Genomic DNA, 13232 nt, shown 5'->3' with positions numbered 1-13232 from the left:
TTAAAATATCACAATCCAAAATAAAGAAACTGTTTTTACTAAAGTTTAAGTGTCAAATTTGAGAGATTAATGCAATTTGCTAAACCAGAACCTAAGCCTGATGCACCCATTGGACCAATTTCATTCAAACTTTTTAAATATTGAAGAAAAAATATATCATAAAATAGTTAATTAGAAGGAAAAAATGAAGAAAAAATATGAAATAATAAGATTAATTAATTAATAATAAAAGTAAAAAATTTGAAAATAAAAGGATGAGCTAAGTAAATTAACAAAGAAAGAACAAAAAAAAGCAAGCACAATAAAAACAAAAAGAAAAAAGAGCTTTCTTGTTTTTAATTAGTTTTTATAATTCAAAATATCACAATCCAAAACAAAGAAACTGTTTTTACCTAAGTTTAAGTGTCAAATTTGAGAGATTAATGCAATTTGCTAAACCAGAACCTAAGCCTGATGCACCTTCGTCACCAATTTAATTACCACTTTTTAAATATTGAAGAAAAAATATATCATAAAATAGTTAATTAGAAAGAAAAAATGAAGAAAAAATATGAAATAATAAGATTTAAAAATTTGAAAATAAAAGGATGAGCTAAATAAATAAACAAAGAAAGAACAAAAAAAAGCAAGCACAATAAAAACAAAAAGAAAAATGAGCTTTGTTGTTTTTAATTAGTTTTTATAATTAAAAATATCACAATCCTAAACAAATTAACTGTTTTTACGGAAGGTCAAGTGTCAAATTTGAGAGATTAATGCAATTTGCTAAACCAGAACCTAATCCTGATGAACCTTCGTCGCCAATTTAATTATCACTTTTTAAATATTGAAGAAAAAATATATCATAAAATAGTTCATTAGAAGGAAAAAATGAAGAAAAAATATGAAATAATAAGATTAATTAATTAATAATAAAAGTAAAAAATTTGGAAATAAAAGGATGAGCTAAATAAATTAACAAAGAAAGAACAAAAAAAAGCAAGCACAATAAAAACAAAAAGAAAAAAGAGCTTTCTTGTTTTTAATTAGTTTTTATAATTCAAAATATCACAATCCAAAACAAAGAAACTGTTTTTACTAAAGGTCAAGTGTCAAATTTGAGAGATTAATGCAATTTGCTAAACCAGAACCTAAGCCTGATGCACCTTCGTCACCAATTTCATTACCACTTTTTAAATATTGAAGAAAAAATATATCATAAAATAGTTAATTACAAGGAAAAAATAAAGAAAAAATATGAAATAATAAGATTAATTAATTAATTAAAAATAAAAGTAAAAAATTTGAAAATCAAAGGATTTGCTAAATAAATTAACAAAGAAAGAACAAAAAAAAGCAAGCACAATAAAAACAAAAAGAAAAAAGAGCTTTATTGTTTTTAATTAGTTTTTATAATTCAAAATATCACAATCCAAAACAAATAAACTTTTTTTATAGAAGGTAAAGCGCTTAATTTGAGAGATTAATTCAATTTGCTAAACCAGAACCTAAGCCTGATGCACAAATTATTACAACAAAACAATTTAAAATGAAAAAGACATCAAAAAATATTTTGATTCATATTAATTATTAATTCGCTTACTCATTAATTTTCTTGCAAAATATAAATGTACTCTCCATACAAAAATGAAAGCTCAAAAATAAATTATTAGTTTAAATAATATTTTTAATTTTTTCAAAAATAATTTTAAAAGATTATGAAAAAAATCTAAAGAATAAATTCTATTATAAAATGTATTAATTAGCAGTATCAAATTTTAGTGATGAATAATAGTATCTATCTATCTATCTATTTACTATTTTTAGATTTATCTTAAAAATACTAGTTTTAATGTTATTTTTTGTAGCTAAATTTTATTAAAATGTTTTAATTCTATCTTTTAATAATAATAAATAATTTTTAACATTAATTTTTGACTATAAGTTTTCTTTACTCTTATTCATCTTAACAAAATTAATGAATAGTTTATTTGTTTGTAATTTAAGATGAGAGTTATTAAAAAATGTTTATTTATTAACTTACTTTTTCCCTTATGAAATATGTTTAGATCATTGGAATAAAATTCAATAATCACTTAATGACTTAAATAATTAATCAAATTTTTTCATTCCCACTAGCGATCTATTTTTTCAAATCAATTTTCGCTATTACTAAATACAAAAACTAAAAATTAATAACATAAATTTATCCAATAAAATTTCGAAGACTTTAGCTTTTTAATATTAAATTATATTTATTTGATCAAGTTTTTAAAAACTTGCTTTAGATAGATGATTTTATTTTGCTAAAAATAAAGTACAATGTTTTTACCATTAAATTTTGAATTTGATTACAATTTTTAAAGCATAAAATCCATTTTATTAGTTCCTTCCTTTAATTAAAGTATATCTTTTATCATCTATTTTTCTTTAATATTTTATTTCAATTTTTAATGTGCTAAATCCTAAAATTGTAAAGCCTTACATTAAATTGCTTTAAAGCTTAAAAATTTATTTTTTGAAATTATACTTAAAAATATACAATTAAATTTGAAGCTAAGCTATACAATTTGTCATTTAATAGATATTATTAAAGAAAAACCTAAGTGATTTTTTAAAATTAGCATGATAGTTTTGCTTAAGAAATAAATTAACATATTTATCTTCTTCAAAAAAAAAAAATTATGATGAATAAATAAATACATAAATTAATAGATAAATTTATTTATGAATATTTTTTGAGCTTTGAAAAAATACAAAAATAATATCTTAAATTTTAAGATAGCAATATTTATGAATTATTTATTGGTTTACTCTATAATTTGGTGATCATTAAAATAAATTTTGCTTATTAATTGGATTTTTGCATTATAAATCACAGATTACAACAATTTAAAGAATTGATTAATTGTTCAAAGTTTCAAAAATATTTCATTTGAAATGTAAATAAATGATTATAAATTAAAATATTTATTTAATTCATTCATTTATTTTGAATAATATAAACTTATTTGCTATCTAATTAGCTTGCTTTTATTTTAAAGTTAGTAGGTTACAATTTATTTTAATTATGAACTTGATTGCCTGCATAATGAAAAATTTCAGAATTAATAAGAATGATTTAATTAAATGTAAATAATTTATGTTTGGTTGTTTGCGCTTCTGACCTTTTTAACTTATGGTATAATCAAATTTACTAAATTCAATCTAATTAATTAATTTAACCTAATTAGCAACTTGTGGAGGGCTAACTAATTAAATACTTTATTTGCTCTTCAGTATAAGAATTTAAAAGTAAAGTCTGTAATTTTATGTAATAATCTAAAAATCATTTAAAATATCAATGATAATTGCATTTCATTTTTGGAAGTCCTTAAATATTAAATAAAAATAGATAGAGAACAAATTAATGATTAACATAAATTAAATAAATGCTACTTTTATTGATTGAATTCGTATTAAATGCAAAGATCAAATAAATATACATATTCATAATTTTTATATTCATTATTATCAAATTAATTTGAAAAAACATAAAGAAAATGAAAGTAGAATCAGAGAAACAAATAAAAAAATACAATAAGTTCTAAAATGTATTCTTAAAAAAACAAAATCATTGTGTTTTCTTATTATTTGAATATCTTAAAATTAGTTCTTAACAGTCACCAATTTTAACACAAAAGAGCTTATTTTGAATTTCTAAAAGTAGAATAAAGCCATTAAGATGATTTTGTTAATGCTTTTTTATATAAAGTCAAAATATTTTTGAATAAGAGAAAATATAAAATTTGGTATAAAAGTTAAAATGTATCTAAAGGATAAGAATTTTGACACTTAATTTAAGGTAATCATAGCATATTTATTTAACTTTTTATTTATTTTTTAAATAGAAATTTAAATTATTATTTTTTTAATACATTTTCAATAAAACAAACAAAAATGTTAAGTAAAATATATGTTCTTTTGTAATTTTTAATTTTCAGCTGAGTGAAATCAATATTTTATCAAATTGCTTTGTTATTTAGTTTCTAAAGTAACAAAAAAGATTCAACTATCTCACAAAAAAGAAACAAATAATTTTGAATTTTTTTTATTTATCAAAATTTTACGATAAAAATATTGATTAAAATTTATTTTCTATCTAATAATTATTATTATTTAAATAAATTTTCTCTTTATAAATAGTAGCAATAGACTTTTTGATCAAGAGACATCTAATTTAGCTATTGGATTAGCATAATGTATAAACATAACATCTTTGACACTAGATTTATCGTATTTATTATCCTATTTCAGAAATGACATGTTTGTATTTAGTTAATAATTTCTTTTATATTTAGTAATAACAAAATAAGTCATCAGGGAATATCCAATTTAGGCAAATAATTAGAAAACTGCCTTTAATTAGAATTTTTGCTCATCTATCTAGGGTATTATATTATTATTTATTGTTAAATATATTTGCTTTAATTTATATTTAAAAGTTTATATCTTTTAGTAAAATATTTTATTTAAACACAAATAAAAGAAATAATTAAATTGGGGATGAAGGAGTAATCGGATTAGGAAGTGGATTAAAAACTATTCCTAAGTTAAAGAGTTTGACATTAGATTTAAAGTAGAACTATTTTACTATTAAATTGAATAAAAACACATTTGTTCGCTTGTATTTATCTTATTTTAATATGAAGGGAAAATAATATTTGCGAAAGCGGAGCTCATAGTTTATCAGATAGCTTGGAAAATTGCTACTAATTAACAGATTTATCTTTAGATTTTTAGTAATTAATTTCTATTAACTAAATTTATTTGGCTTTTACTTCCATTTATTTGCATTATCTATCATTTAAACTGATATCAATTATTTTATTTTTGATAATAGAATTTGCATTTAATTTATATATTTATAAGTTATATTTAGCTATTTAAAATTAATAATTTTATTTTTTCAAGTGTTTTTTAAAATATTTTTATTTTAAAGTGATAACAAAATTGAAGGCAAGGGAATTTCTTATTTAGGAAGAGGATTAAAAAATTGTAGAAATCTAAAATAAATTACTCTTAACTTATGGTATTATTAATTGAATAAATAAAATATGAGTTAAAATAAGGAAGGATTCTTTTGTCTTAAAAACATACTAATTATCATTTCTGTCTGCTATTTCATTTTAAAATCTTTTTTATTAAAAAGGTAAAATTTAATTGATGATGATGGAATAGCACGCTTTGGATATGACATAGGTAAAATGACATCTCTAACTAACTTTAGTATTTATTTATGGTAAATAATAAAATTAAATATTTATCAAATGCTATTAATAAAATATATATATTCATTATTAAATAAGGAAAAATTAAATTCGAGATGAGGGCATTTCTAATTTTGGATAAGGAATTAGTAAAAGTAGAAGTATTAGGAATCTTCTAATCAATTGCTGGTAAAACTTAAATCAAATTCAAAACTAAAATTAAAAAATATTTAATTTAATATTTTAATTTTATTTTATTTAAATGTGTCTTATTCTGAATATTAAACAAAAGGTCAAACAATATTGGAATCTAAGGCGCTTTAGGATTTTTAAAATAATTATAAAGCTGTTTGAAACTCAACTCTTTGATTATTGATTTATAGTAAAGAATCTAATTACCATTTTTAAATAAATATTATTTAAAATAAAAAAAACATTTTCGCAAATTTAATAAAAAATATTATTTTAAAAAATAGAAATAATAATATTCGAAATCAAGATAACTACAAATTACTCAACAAAATATAAAAAATTAAAAGATTAGTAAAAAGATATATTAAGCTTCCATAGGCAAATAAATACTGAAAAATAAAATACTAAACATTATAAATTTATAACTAACTAAATAACTTTATGTCTAATTACTTACTTACTTATTAATAATTGTAGCAATTAAATACTGTTTATTTTTAAATATTTCAAAACATCTTTCTAATTATTATTTAAAATATTTCTATTAAAAGCTTCAATTAAATTTTTTAATACCACATAATTTCTTTTAATACTGAATTTATATGTTTATTCTAGAATTCTGCACTTTTTTGCAAACCAAACATTTTAACAAAATATGAATTCTTTTAGCCTTGAAAAATAAGGCAGTACTCTAGGGTACTATACGTATATATATATAAAACTCAAAATTAAATATATGTCAATTTTATAAATATTGTTGTAAATGCGTTAATAAATTATTATTTTTTATCTATTTGAAAAAAAATTAATTAATTTATTATAAAAATAAATATATTTTTATTTTATTATAATTAATTTGTTTAGATTTTCTTTAAAAAAGTAAAATGAAATAAAACTTACAAACTAAAGAAATATTACTAAAAATCTTTATTGATGGTGAGCCCTTGATTGGAAAATAAACTTTAATTAAGCGATTTATTGATGATGAATTTGTTTAATTGAATTATATGGATAAACTTTTAGATTTTAATATCTACAAAACAGAATAAGTAAGAATATTTATTAGTAATCTTGAATATAAGTATTATATTAAGTATTTATTTAGTATAATTAAAAGTTGAAAATAATGATCTTTTCTTATAGATAGCAAGGTTGTAGATTTAAAGTAGTAACTAAGTAGTATCATTAAGACTCTACTACTCATATTTTTGCTTATGATATCACAAACAGAGACTCTTTTGATATTTTACAGGAAAGAATACAATCATTCATGAAATAAGAATTTTCAAAAAATATGATTGTTTTTCTTATAGGACTAAAGAAAGATCTATCTGATTAAAGATAGGTATAAATAAATGAAGCAAAATAGATTGCTGACTCATTTGGGATGAATTTTTTTGAAATCTCTTCTAAATAGAGGATTAATGTATTTGAAATGTTCGATCTTGCAATAAGAGAATCTCTAGAAAGATTTTATTTATAAAAGAATCCATGAAATTATAAGTACATTTTTTTACTAAATTTGAAATAGTTAACAAATTTATTTTTTTTTAAATTTTAATAAAAATAAAATACATAGATAGATATATACAAAGCTTTTATAACTTAGCTAAAAACTATTACTTAGATTAGAAGTATATTTCAATTTAAAGACAGACTGGTCTGAAACGAAATCTTTTTATATTTTAATTTATTTATTCATAAAAATTAAAATAAATAAAAAAAATAGATAATAATTTTTATTTGTTGTATAATTAATAAACAATTGGTTAAAATTAAATAATTTTTATCTTTTTAACAAAGGAACATATATTTAGATAAAGTCAAATTAAATTATATATATTGTATATAAACTATACTAATAAATAATATTTAATTAATATTGTTTGATTTATAAATTCAATAAAATAAATTTTTCGGGTATCGAAATATAAAGTAATTACTTACCCATCTCTGATATACATTTATATTATATGACTCAAAATTTAGTATAGGTCAGTTTTTATAATATTGTTGCAAATGCTTAATAAACTTTTATTTTGTATCTATTTGAAAAAAAATATTTAATTTATTATAAATATATATTTTTATTTTATTAAAATTTGCTTAGATTGCCTGTAAAAAAGTAAAATGAAATAAGACTTACAAACTAAAGAAATCTTACTAAAAATCTTTATAGATGGTGGGCCCTAGATTGGAAAATAAACTTTGGCTAAGCGATTTATTGATGATGAATTTATTTAATTGACATAATTGCATAAACTTTTAGATTTTAATATCTACAGAACAGAATATGTAAGAATAGTTATTATTAATTAATCTTGAATGTAAGTATTTATTATATTTTTATTTATTTAGTATAATTAAAAGTTGAAAATAAAGATCTTTTCTTTTAGATAGCATCTTTGTAGATATGAACTAGTAATTAAAAAGCTTCATTAAGACTCTAATACTCTTATTTTTGCTTATGATATCACAAAAAGAGAGTCATTTGATGACTTACAAGAAAGAATACAAACATTTATGTCATAATAATTTTCAAAAAATATGATTGTTTTTCTTATAGGACTAAAGAAAGATCTATCCGATTAAAGATAGGTATCAAAAAATGAAGCAAAATAAATTGCTGACTCATTTGGGATGCATTTTTTTGAAATCTCCTCTAAATAGAATATTAATATATTTGAAATGTTTGATCTTGCAATAAGAGAATCTTTAGATAAATTTTATTTATTTAAAAATCTATGAAATTATAAGTAATTACCCCTTCTTACTAAATTAATTTGAAGTATTTAACAAACAAGCATATTTTTTTTAAAAACTTTACAGAAATTAAGATAAATACAAAACTTTTATGACTTATCTAAAATCAATTGCTTAGATCAATATGATTAGAAGTATATTTCCATATAAAAAGAGACTGGTGCTGAAACGAAATATATTATTTATGTTTTAATTTATCACAAAAATAAAATAAATAATAAATATTAATTTGTATAATTTGTTTAACACAATTAGTTAAAATTGAATAATTTATATTTATTTTTTAACAAACATTTCTTTAGATAAAATAAAATATTGTGTTTAAAATAAACTAATATATTGATTTTATTATTTAAATATAAATAAACTGATTCATGAAGATTAGTTAACTCTTTGATTTTTTTGATTATCATTTGTATTTAATCAAGCCAGCCTATCCAGAAATTATATTATACAGTAGGAGTTTTAAATATAATAAGGAAGGTTAAAAATTTTAATTTAGATTTTTTTATCTCCTGTAAGGTATGAAAACAAACAAGGAAATAAAGCATTTTTTAAATACCTTAATTAATGAGAAAACATGGTATTTATTACAATTCTCATTTTTAAGCTATTCATATGTTCATTGGCTTAATAATTAATTATTATTACATTTTATTTTTTAGAGATTCTTTTTAATTTTTGGAATAAAAACTGATCAAATCCTAGAAGGTTAATCGTTTGGTTTTTTTATTATTTTAAAATAGCTTCGCTTGGCATATACTAATTAGTTTTATTATTATTTTAATTCTTCTAATTTAAGGAGATTTTCTAAATTTGAATGATAATATTTCTCCATAAAAGAAGAGGAATGAACAGAATACTCTACATTTTCAAATAAATAAGATAACTCTCTTTGGATAAAATCGTCATAAGATAAGTTATTCCTTTGAGAAACCAATCTTTATCGATAATTGATTAGATTTTATAAGTCATTTACATCTACATCTATATTAGTAATAGTTAAAGCATATTCAAAATGGATACCAGAAACTGGAATAAAATTATATTCAGGAATAATTTGCTATTTTTGTAAGAAAATCTATAGTTTAAACCCGTCTAATGTGATTATATTATTAATATATTTTAATGGAATATCCTTTTGTAAATTACTATTCATTCCATATAGAGATTGTCGCGTCATTTCATCTTCATCAGCAAATAGATTTATTTTGTGGTTTCTTAAAAGCATAGAACTAAAGTTAGTAACATCAATTCCTATCAAATCTAGAAAAGATTTAGAATATCCTAATTTTATTATTTCTGAGTCTTTTTTTTCAATGTTGACTCTTGCAATAAAGTATTAAAAAATAATGCCTTCGTTTTTTTTAGCATAATTTGATATAAACTGATTGCAAGATTAAATATATTAATCAAGTTATTCATTATGCAATTAAATTATTTATTCATCTGTTTTTATTGAATCTAGTATATTTTTTAGATACCTTTACTTTTAATAAAAGTCTTTTAAGACTTAGGAAGCTTACAAAAAATGCTTACAAGAACTGTGAGATAAATAATTCAGTGCATCTTCTAAAGATATTTCTTTAATTGGTTTTTATGATTAGTAATCCAACACTATTAATTATTATGGTTTCAAATAATTTATGTGGCTTATATTATACAAATGACCAAAGCTAAGTTAATTTGTTGTGAAATGAAATTTAATCATTCCCTTATTACTTATCTACACTCCTTAAAATAAGTTTAAAGCCTCATCTTCAGAAAATCCAGGGTTTAGTATATCAAAAGTTTAAATTCTTTTCTATCTCTTTTGTATTTTTTTAAAAATTTGAACACTTTTGATTGGTTTAGTTTTATTTTTTTCTGCATTTTATGTTAAACTTGAATCATTATTACTTTAGATGAATAATGGAGAGAATTAAATATTGTCTTCTATCACAATTATCTACTTATTTTTTATAAAGTCTTGGATTTCAATTTAATTGCTTTCCTCTGATTCTAAAATGTCAATTACTTTTTCTTTTCTCTTTACAAATTTATCTTATTTTTTAGAATTTAGATTCTCTACTTCCATCAAAAAAAGTGTTGATAAACGCGATCAATTAATTATTGTATTTATTATATCTATCTATATATCAATTAAAAGTAAATCAAAAAACAATCAAATTATTAATGATTTATCAACCTCTAATTAATTAATCAAAGTATAGAACAAAAAAGACATTTATTTATTTGTTTATTAGATAATAGTAATAAATATATCTTATCAGAAATGCCAATAGAATTTCTAATAAACTATTTATGGAATAGAACTTTTATCAGCATAAGCGAAAAAGTGATTCATTAACTTTTAAATTGAAATAATTAAATAAATTTTTTATAAAATGTTAGTTCAAATAAACTTACTTACAAAATTATTTAAAATAGTTTTATAAACTTCTATGGGAATCTAAATAGCATTATAATATATATTTGGATGTGAGCAGATTTTTAATTTTACTTTAAAAAAATAGAAAATTTTAGAAAAAGTAATGTTTTTAACTATTTTAATTAATAATAATTTTTAAAAAATTAATTAATGTGATTTTAATAAGCTCTTATATGCGAAAATACATTTTCTTACTTGCCAATAAATATTCTACTATCCAAATTTTTAATAAGATTGCAATTTTAAATCTTTCAGCTAGAAAGAAAAGTTTTTATCATAATTACAAAGAAAATAATTACACACTAGTAATCAATCTTATTAACAAATTAATTTGGATATTTAGTGATTAAAATAAAACAAATAAGTTAAGCAAATCAATCAGAATCTTGTGGATAAAATCAAAATTTTATTTAATTTTGTAAATTATAAATTTTTTAATTAATGTAGACAAAGCATAATTCTGATTAAAACCCTTTATTTTAGAAGCAGTATAAAATTTATGAGGTAAATAATTATAATTAATTAAATTTTTCGCATATCTATTTTAAGCCTCATTATACCAAATTAAAAATAGAAATTAAGTAATATTTTTTTTAACTTATCTCTATTTTTCAATAAAGGATCTTTATGTTTAACTTATAATATTCTTAATATAATATAATTGAAATATAAATACATACATCTAAGAACATAATATTATAGTTGAGCTAATGATATGTAAGCTATGATAATTTTCATAAAATATTTTAACCTTAATTATGAAATATAATTTCTAAAGCTTAAATAAATATTTTTAATGAAATTTATTTCATTTATGACAAAAGAAAATTGAATAATAAAAATAAATTTTTCAAAATTTTTGATAATTTTCTAAAAGTGTTGAAAATTAATTATTTGCTTATTTTATTTTATAAATATTTTCTATTAAAATAATTAATTGTGATTTAAAAGACAAGCATTAATTAATATTCATGATTAATACATTTAAAAAATAAATATAATATATGATATAAAAGCTTTACATTTCAGTTATTTTAGAGGAATTAATTACTTAATTTAAAAAAATAAAATTTTTATTTAACTTGATAAGTTATTTATTTATTTATGACCAAATGTTGATAGATATTTATTTATAAAATATAAAAATAATGATAAATATAACTTTAATTTGGTTAAATTATTGAATTATAAAATATATTATTAATCAAACATTTTTATATTTATTATTCCTTATTTCACCACCATTTATAGAAATGTATTTCAAAGGTAACTAATCTTTTTGATTTAAGACATTTTCTCTTTATTTTCAATTATTCTAACTGTTCAATTTAGTTATTGCTTTTAATATAAATGAGGTAAATTATTCAAAATTTACTAAAATAAAATGTGAAATAAAAATATATTTTAAATTAGTGCTAAAAAATAAAAACTGAATAAAAAAGACAAAAATTTAAATAAAAAGCTAATAAATTAATAAAAAAGTAAATTAATTAAAAGAGTTTTATTGTTTTAAATTCACTTTTATATTCAAAATATCGCAATCTAAAATAAATAAATTGTTTTTACATGAGATGGAGTGTCAAATTTGAGAGTTTAGTGCAGTTTTTTAAAGAAAAACCTAAACTTGATGCACCAATTGCACCAATTTAATTAAAACTTTTTAAATATTATAAATAATTAATTAATTTCTTATTTAGAATAAAAAATTGAAAAATAAAATAAAATACAAAGGCATCATTTAGTTAATTAATAATAAAAACATAAGTTGAAAGTGAAAAAATGAGTAAAAAAAATAAAAATAAATCAAATAAAAAACAAACTAACTAATAAATAAATAAATAAAAAATTATTTTTTTGTTTTGAATTAATTTTTAGTAAACAAAACAAATATATGAATTTACCTAAGAAAAAGTTCCAAGTTTAAGAGATTAGTGCATTTTGCTAAAGCAGAACCTAAGCCTGATGCACCAATTGCACCAATTTAATTAAAACTTTTTAAATATTATAAATAATTAATTAATTTCTTATTTAGAATAAAAAATTGAAAAATAAAATAAAATACAAAGGCATCATTTAGTTAATTAATAATAAAAACATAAGTTGAAAGTGAAAAAATGAGTAAAAAAAATAAAAATAAATCAAATAAAAAACAAACTAACTAATAAATAAATAAATAAAAAATTATTTTTTTGTTTTGAATTAATTTTTAGTAAACAAAACAAATATATGAATTTACCTAAGAAAAAGTTCCAAGTTTAAGAGATTAGTGCATTTTGCTAAAGCAGAACCTAAGCCTGATGCGCCTTCGTCGCCAATTTAATTGAGACTTTTTAAATTTTGAAAAAAACTATTGTATTAACAAGGTAAATAGAATGAAAGGATCAATAAAAAATGAAATAATAAGAAATAAATAGATTATTAAATAAACAAAAATTAACAATCAATGCAAAAGTTTAAAATTAAAATATGAGTGAAAATTAACAAATAAAGTAAAATATATATAAAGAGAACTAAAAATTAAATAAAATGTAAATGATAAACTAATAACTAAATATATTAAATTATTTTTTATATTAAAAAATATCACAATCTAAAACAAATAAACTGTTTTTACCTAA

The 13232-nt window shown here is 19.1% G+C and overlaps 5 protein-coding genes across 5 annotated transcripts in view; 3 read left to right on the top strand and 2 right to left on the bottom strand. All coding sequences in view use genetic code 6, as the record gives it.

The window, feature by feature from the left end:
- Window positions 1-4164: 4164 nt before the first annotated feature.
- On the top strand, window positions 4165-5813 carry TTHERM_01407970 (hypothetical protein; the record flags this gene model as incomplete). Its single annotated transcript, XM_001024304.3, has 9 exons — window positions 4165-4254; window positions 4320-4409; window positions 4508-4597; window positions 4671-4760; window positions 4961-5050; window positions 5171-5260; window positions 5328-5417; window positions 5521-5610; window positions 5705-5813. Coding segments are annotated over 9 exons (829 nt in total), but the record flags the coding sequence as incomplete, so codon positions are not given.
- A 444-nt stretch (window positions 5814-6257) lies between these two features.
- Window positions 6258-7095, top strand: TTHERM_01407960 (Rab-family small GTPase RabX2B). The gene is made up of 3 exons (XM_001024303.2): window positions 6258-6469; window positions 6526-6923; window positions 7000-7095. The coding sequence occupies exons 1-2, from the start codon at window positions 6305-6307 to the stop codon at window positions 6913-6915; spliced, it is 555 nt and encodes a 184-aa protein (XP_001024303.2). The 5' UTR covers window positions 6258-6304; the 3' UTR covers window positions 6916-6923; window positions 7000-7095.
- Window positions 7096-7439: 344 nt separating this feature from the next.
- On the top strand, window positions 7440-8168 carry TTHERM_01407950 (Rab-family small GTPase RabX2B; the record flags this gene model as incomplete). The annotated part of the gene is made up of 2 exons (XM_001024302.2): window positions 7440-7715; window positions 7779-8168. 2 exons carry the CDS (start codon window positions 7440-7442, stop codon window positions 8166-8168), a joined length of 666 nt encoding a protein of 221 aa, XP_001024302.2.
- A 712-nt stretch (window positions 8169-8880) lies between these two features.
- Window positions 8881-10260, bottom strand: TTHERM_01407940 (hypothetical protein; the record flags this gene model as incomplete). The annotated part of the gene is made up of 1 exon (XM_001024301.2): window positions 8881-10260. One exon carries the CDS (start codon window positions 10258-10260, stop codon window positions 8881-8883), a length of 1380 nt encoding a protein of 459 aa, XP_001024301.2.
- Window positions 10261-11849: 1589 nt separating this feature from the next.
- TTHERM_001406930 (cyclic nucleotide-binding domain protein) overlaps window positions 11850-13232 on the bottom strand; it is a gene marked incomplete at both ends in the record, with an annotated part of 4124 nt that continues 2741 nt past the window's right edge. Inside the window, 4 exons of the mRNA XM_012800083.1 lie at window positions 11850-11952; window positions 12181-12270; window positions 12516-12605; window positions 12851-12940. Coding sequence (XP_012655537.1) covers window positions 11850-11952; window positions 12181-12270; window positions 12516-12605; window positions 12851-12940 — 373 coding nt within the window. The remainder of the gene's footprint in view (window positions 11953-12180; window positions 12271-12515; window positions 12606-12850; window positions 12941-13232) is intronic.

This window comes from Tetrahymena thermophila, assembly GCF_000189635.1.
Source record: "Tetrahymena thermophila SB210 genomic scaffold scf_8254386, whole genome shotgun sequence".
In the NCBI taxonomy this organism is placed as follows: domain Eukaryota; phylum Ciliophora; class Oligohymenophorea; order Hymenostomatida; family Tetrahymenidae; genus Tetrahymena; species Tetrahymena thermophila.
The sequence above is the reverse complement of the archived record's forward strand: the minus strand, read 5'-3'. Positions and strand labels throughout refer to the sequence as shown.